The sequence below is a fragment of the Myotis brandtii genome, unplaced genomic scaffold (genome assembly GCF_000412655.1).
Source record: "Myotis brandtii unplaced genomic scaffold, ASM41265v1 scaffold266, whole genome shotgun sequence".
Classification (NCBI taxonomy): Eukaryota; Metazoa; Chordata; class Mammalia; order Chiroptera; family Vespertilionidae; genus Myotis; species Myotis brandtii.
Window position 1 is genome coordinate 7,715,733 of NW_005360124.1, and position 7,470 is coordinate 7,723,202.

Consider the following 7,470-nt stretch of genomic DNA (forward strand, 5'->3'; position numbering starts at 1 on the left):
CCCCCCCCTCCCCCTGCCTCTGAAATATACCAAGAAAAAAGGAGGAGGAGGAGGAGGAGGAGGAGGAGAGGAAGAGGAAGAGGAAGAAGAAGAAAGAGAGAGAGAGAAACATTGATGTGAGAGAGAAATATTGATGGGTTGCCTTCCGTATATGCCCTGAATGGGGATTGAACCCGAAACCTAGGTATGTGCCCTGACTGGGAATCAAACCCACAATCTTTTGGGGAATGGGATGTTGCTTCAACCTCCTGAGCAATCCGGCCAGGGTGAGGCTCTATCTCTTTTTATCTTGTCTAGAAATATCTTGGAGCTCTCTCTCTTCAGCATCAGACTAGGCATAATTCTTATACAGAGCAGAGAAAGTTTGCAATATTCTTACATGGAAAAGTGCTGTTCTTAAAATACCCCTCTTCCTATGTAAGATAAGGAATTGGTTAATAATTATAACTTACGATTCACAGAACATTTTAATATTTTCAGGTAGTTTTAGGTAGGATGACTCTCTTTGGCTTCTCACAGCAACCATCTTGGTGCTATGCTCTCCCTTTTACAAATGAAGAAACCAAGCAACAGAATGCAAACAAATTTTGCCCAGAATCTCATAACTAGTAATTGAGAAGGAGAGAATTGTTGGCCATGACTTCCAGACTCTCATCTAATTTTCTCTCCCCGACACCCTGCCCATGAACCCTCCACTCAAGATCAATTTCTATGTGATTAGTTGCCATCATTATGGATTATGTCTGGGGAAGCCCAGAGAAAAAGTGTGTAGGGGAAGAGAGAAGGGCAGCAATCACTGTTCCCATTTGATGTATAGTCATGCAGAGTCATCCCAGGCGCTGACAGTAAACCAAGAAGACAATTCAAGAGTGTGGGACACGTAGGTGTACAGTTCCTCCTGCCACCTCCTGGGGCAGGGCAGTGGCCCCAGAGCAGCCTTACCTGGTCCGCACTCTAACTTCTGGCAGGTGTGGTTGGTGGACGCTATGAAGTAGCCATTTGTGCATCGCGTGCAGATGTCTGCGCTGTGGCAAAGCTCACAGTTATCTGGGCAGGGTAGGCAGACGTGCTCCTCTGCAGGGTAGTGTCCCACTGGGCAGCTCTCCCGACACTCCCCCCAGTACAAGAAGCGCTGCTGGCCTTGCTTATCTGAAGAGAGAGATAAGCAACAACAACGAAAGGGAAAATGTACACAATTAACCATAAAACTAATACAACCAGGATATTTTATTTTAAAAAAATATGACCGAGTGCTTAGGCTCCTAGGGGGCCAGAAGTTTAAGAATGGATTTAATAAAAAGTGCAATGTCTGTACTTGTGATTGAAAATTTTTCCTTGGGCTCCTTTCAGGGTCTGTAGAAGCCCACAGACTTGAAGGCTAGAGATCCCCTGAGAATAAACAAATGCTTACATGTTTTTTATGACAGTGCAGTCTTTTAGAATGATTTTGAATTCTGTTATCAAAATCACATGCTTGTGTTAGCTGTCTGAATTTTTGTGCGGCTGCCAATTCCTACAGTGGCAGCCATTCAGCACTAGACTAAGCACACCTCTGACGCCTTCATGTGCATCCATGAATGTTCCTGAACTCTGCCAAGACTGGACTCTACCAGGAAAGAATCAGCAGTACCTCCAGCGTGAGACTATGGGAATTTACTCCTGGATGAAATGAAAACTTCTAATGAGTTACAAACAATTGCAGTTTATAAAAAGGATTATCAATATATTTTAAAATATCTATATCTATATCTATATATCTATCTTCTACCCTCACCCTCCTGGAGTTTTAGTTTGTGCTGAGTGTGTTTGGGGTGTCATCTTCTCTGAACCAGGTCTCCCATATGTTCCAGCTTTTGAAGAACAGCTGATCTGTGCTACCCACATAACTGGGGTCTACTGTTCACTCATCATGTAATCTACCACGTGAAGATCCAGAACCACGGGTCTTCAAAGTGCAGCTTGTCAAATTTGTGGGTAGAGATAGCACAGACCCCATGTTACAAGTTCAGAAACTGAAAGTTAGTATAAGGTTAGGTTGAACCACATGAAAGTGCCAACATTCAACTTTTTTTTAAACCTGTAAACTTGCTTAAACCATTCTCAAATGGTTTAACCTAATGTTTCCTATTTAATTGTTCAAATATAATAAAAAACACAATCTTGGATTATAGGCTCTAAAGCCACCTCTGTTCTGGTGGTGATTTCATGCCAGAAGTCTGTTGGTTTTTGTGGGAACAAAGAAAATAAAGAGGGCTTCCATGTAAGTGGTGGAGTAGAGTGTCTGCTCTCTTCATGTCTGACAGGAGAGTATTTGGGAGGATGTAATGTGCACGTGGTGATGCTGCCACTATGGACCAGTGTTGTGGAGCATAAAACCCTAATCTGGTAGAACCTGAATCTCAGGAGACCACACAAGGGTTAACCTTCCAAGTTATGTTCTCAGGCACATTATGAAAGCCTAGCAAACTCCAATTTCCATGGCTCATTCAGAGATGATCCTATTTCCCCATATGAGTGAAATCATATGGTTCAGCTTTTTCTGACTGACTTATTTCACTTAGCATAATATTGCCAAGGTCCATCCATGTTGTTGCAAATGGCAGCATTTCATCCTTTCTTATGGCTGAGTAGTAGTCTATTGTGTGTATGTAAAAGTGAAACTCGTGAACACAAACAGCAGTGTGGTGGTTGCCACGGGAAGAGGGTGGGAGGTGAAGGGGATCCTAATATATGGTGACAGGAGAAGATTTGACTTTGGATGGTGGGCACACAGTGCAATATACAGATCTTGTAACATAGAAACCCACACCTGAAACCTATCCTATATAATAAAAGGCTAATATGCAAATTATCCCCTCAACCGGGAGTTCGACCAGGGGGCAGGGCCGGCCAGCCAACTGCTTGCAGCCCCTCTCCCCGGCTGGCCCTGCCCCTGTACGCCACCCCCCCACCCCATCAGGGGTGGGGCCTGCCAGCCAACTGCCTACAGCCCCTCCCCCAGCCATCCCCACCCCCAATTGGGCCCCCCTACCCTGATCGGGGTGAGTCGGCCGGACCCCACCCGTGCATGAATTCGTGCATCAGGCCTCTAGTATGACCATATTAACCAATGTCACCTCAATAAAATTAATTAAAAAATGGAAAAAAAGAAAAGATCTTGTTTTTAAGAGGGCCAAACTTCTCAGATATAGGTAGGAAGAGCTGAGGGAGAGCAGTGGTAAGCCTACTCTCTTTCTGATCCACAGTTTTACATTCTCTACACTTTCACTTGACATCAACTCAGGATCCAGAGGCTTGGGGGCATTTAAGTACATATTTACTGAATGATTGAATAAGTGAATTAATATTTACCAATATTCCTATTTTCCCAACATTCCAAATGGATCTTAAAATACATAATGATAATGGGTTTAGATATTAGAGAAAATGTTTTCCAATCCCATTTTTATTGTTTAGACATGGCTTTATTATCTCTACAGCTTTGGATATTATAATTGGATTTAAAGGACAGAAATTTGAAGGATCTTGGTATTTTAAATATACAGACCCTGCAAAAGGTCACTTAGATGCCTTGTCCATGGCCAGCTTTCCCCATAGGCTTGGTCCAAGAGTATGCTAAGATTTGATCATTTTCCTAATAGCCTGAGTATTATGGCAGCTCACTTAGTTGGGTCTGATAGTTTGGATACCCCATCAACTTAAATCCTGTGCATAAATCTGAAAGGGATTTTAGATGCCATTTTATCTGTGCTTCTCTTTTTTGCAAACAAGGAGAGACTTAAAGAGGTAAAGTGAGGAACTAGAACCCAGGATTTCAGACTGCTGGTACTGATGTTCTTTCTACTGATTCATTCATTCATTCATTCAGTTATCTTGTGTGCCTTCCATATGCCAGATACTGTGCTCAAAATACAACAGAAAACAGGCAAAACCATTCACTGCTTTTACAAGGCATAGTCTTATGGATAAGATAGGTATCAAGTGAGAGGTGGCTTGTAATGTGAGAAGTGCAGGATTCCAAGGATCCTCCTATGAGGGGGACTTAACCTAGACAAGGAGGGTAGGACAACCCATACTGAGGAAATGCCGTTGCAACTGAGATCTAACGGATGAATGAATAGAAAGAGGTCAGGCAGACAGTGAGTGGGGAACATCTCAAGTGAAGTCTTTGAACAGCTAGAGAAATCAAATGCCCATGGGGATAAGGAAGTATAAACAATAACAGTAGTAATAACAATAAGTTAATATTTACTGAGTGCTTCTTATATGCCCATCCCTGTTCTAAGTGGTTTATTATTCTATCTCACTAAGTCTTATTTCATTTTCAGAATAATCCTAAGAGGGGCAACCATGATCACCATCTTATAAATGAGGAAGGAAACAGAACAAGCAGGCTGGAGGTAAAATTTGACATAGATATAGTACTTTGTTTACATAAAAACTCACAAATAATTTAAATTAAAATTATGCAAATAAATGTGTTATTTCCTATTTTTCCACAAAAGCATGATACTATCAATTTGTGCTTATTTTTTCTCAATTTTATTATAAGCAAGAATAAAGATAAATAATCCTCTTTCCCCAGAAATGCCATGTAAGTATGCTGATGGTGGTAACTGACAGACTCAGAATCAGTGAGAAACTGGGAGTGGTGGGAATTGTGGAGAAATGCTCTCAGGCCAACCATTTAGGTAATGTGGACCCAGTGTCGCTAGATCTTCCAAGTTTTTAAGCGCAACAGAAAACCCAGGTTTTTCTTTGAAATTTCCCAATTTTAAAATTAAGGTAAGCTCTAACTGGTTTGGCTCAGTGGATAGAACGTCAGCCTATGGACTGAAGGGTCCCAGGTTCAATTCCAGTCAAGGGCATGTACCTTGGTTGCAGGCACATCCCTAGAAGGGGGTGTGCAGGAGGCAGCTGAATCTTTCTCTCTCATTGATGTTTCTAACTCTCTATCCCTCTCCCTTCCTCTCTGTAAAAAAAATCAATTAAATATATTTTAAAAAATAAAATAAAATAAAATTAAGGTAAAATATGAATCTGTCCCACATGAGGTCAAAGTAGGGGTCAAACGTCAGAGGACCTTTAACATCGTGGAATATAATTCAGCGACAGCATAAACTTTGAGTCATTAAAACAGACAGGGAAGGTCATATTTGTGTTTTGCCGTGGTTACTTTGTTCCCACAGGGCGCTGACAGCTTCTAAGTGGCATAGCTCTTGGCTGAAGAGAACTTGACACAACCTCTATTACAATATTTCTCTGAAAAGACTGAATGTGTCTGCCTTAATTTCCTAGCTTTTCACTTTTACCACTACAAACCTTAGCTTAACTGTCTCTCTCATGGCTGATGTCATGTTCTCATGCCCCTTCTTTCTCCTTCCCTGGAAAGACATCTCGTAGCTTCTCTCTCATTTCAGGGGCAGCGAGTTTCCAATAATGTAAACTTGTGTCCTGACAGCAAGCAGCAACTTCAAGGTTGTACACACACTCTAACGAACAGCTGCCTAACCTCAACCCCTTCACTCCAGGGATGAAGCTTCTGAGTCAAACCAGACAATGTCCCTGGGAGAACAGGTTTGAAGCAACGAAGAACAAGTGACCAAAAAGACTCCCTCACCTACTCCACAGGAGGTGCAGTTGGAAGGCTCGTTTCCCTGGCATTCTTGGCAAGTGTAGTGGCATAGATGGCATTGGTTCTTCAATGCAAATTTTCCCGAGGGACAGTCCAAAACGCAGCGGCCATCATCCAAAACCCTAGAGGAAAAGCAGACTTTCAGAGTTTGTAAGGGTGACTTTCTGGAATAGCCTTCAGTTTTAGAACATGTGGTGTTCATGTTTCACCTCACAAACTTGGTTTCATTGTTCCAGAAACAAGGGGGATGTCTGGGACTGATCATCTTAGACCATGTGGAATATTAATCATGTACCCATCCTTGCTTGGCTTGAGGGTTGGACCCCACAGCAGCCGTGCCAGAAACTGGCTGGCGATGCAGTCCTGATCTGGGTTGCAAATAAGTTAACCAGTGCCCGCAGGGATTAAACCCGTATTGTAGGCCCCAGACAGTCCCAGCCCACAGTTAGAGGATGGTCTTTGAATTTTCAAGACACTCAATGGTACTTCGAATACAGAGACCTTGGAGAAAACATCCTTCCTTTAGATATGAGCATGCTCACACTTTGCAAGGCAGATGTCAGCTCTAAGGGCTCCAAGAGGATAGAGTGAAGCACTGTCCTGGGTTTAGGTGCTACTTATAAACTTGGCCTATGCTTATGGCAAGTATGTGTGTCATTTTTACAAGCATCTCCTGAAGCATAGGGTACCGTATCTTTATTTTCTGACCATGTTTTCAGTCCCCTATAAGGGCATTGGAAATAAGTTAGCAGCTGAGCTTCTAAAACCTTTGGTTTTATACACATACTAGAGGCCTGGTGCCCGAATTCGTGCACAGGTGGGGTCCATCCCCCCGGCTGGAGATCAGGACCAATGGGGCCATTTGGCCAGGGGAAGGGATGGCAGGAGGTTGGCTTTGGGACACACTGACCACCAGGGAGCAGCTCCTGTGCTGAGCATCTGCCCCCTGGTGGCCAGTGTGTGTCATAGCGACCGGTCGTTTGGTCATAACGGTCGCTTAGGCTTTTATATATATAGATGTCATGGCTAATATTTCCATAGTTTTGCTTCTGTTTTACCCTTGCACAGTAATCCTAAAATTGTTTGTGGTTAAGTGAACTGTATTCAAAATGTGTCCCAAGTGCAAGACTCAGATAGGTAATGTGAATAGATGAGGTGAGCTGGGGAGGGGGTGGGGCGGTCCAACCCCCTGAGCTTCTAATTCATTAGGTCCAGCATGGAGAGAGCTGAGAAATTGTATTTTTGACCAGTTCCTGGGTAACATTCACACTCTGGTCTAGAGAACACACTTTGAGAATTGCTGCTCCACCTTCTGCTCACTGATAGTCTGAATGGATTGCTATGGAGTTTGCTAAATGACTCCTATCTAATACAGGTGGTACCAAATTGGTGTCTTGTAGAGTGTCTTTAGAGTAGCAGCCAATGTATCAGTTGGATGATTAACTGAGCATGTAGTACGTACATGCCCCCAAGGGCACACTGCTGGCATCCAAGTTTCAGAGAACTAAGGGCCTGCAAAAAAGGCAGAGTTGCCTTTTCTCTCCACCACCTTTCTCCACTCGGACTGGATGCACGTGGAAGGCCAGGTGTAGGCCTCATGCCACTTGTTCCTGGGGTGGCACTGGCCCTGTTTCCATAGGTAGAGCCAGCCCTAAACTGAGATAGGCATTTGAATTCCAGGCTTGGAGGAAATTGGGGTGGGGCAAGGCATGCTGAATAGTGTGTTACTTGCAGCCTTCCATCTTGTTCCTACTCCCTGTGTCCTTTGCATCTGTTTGGAAACAGAATAGGATTAAAGCCAACAGCATAAAACAGAAGGCTGCCTCACTCCCCGT

General features: G+C 43.4%; 1 protein-coding gene across 1 annotated transcript in view; it reads right to left on the reverse strand.

Annotated features, from left to right (window-relative positions):
• PCSK5 (proprotein convertase subtilisin/kexin type 5) overlaps positions 1–7,470 on the reverse strand; it is a gene marked incomplete at its 5' end in the record, with an annotated part of 415,527 nt that overhangs the window by 87,258 nt on the left and 320,799 nt on the right. Inside the window, 2 exons of the mRNA XM_005868347.2 lie at positions 943–1,149; positions 5,621–5,757. Of these exons, the coding sequence (XP_005868409.1) occupies positions 943–1,149; positions 5,621–5,757 (344 nt within the window). The remainder of the gene's footprint in view (positions 1–942; positions 1,150–5,620; positions 5,758–7,470) is intronic.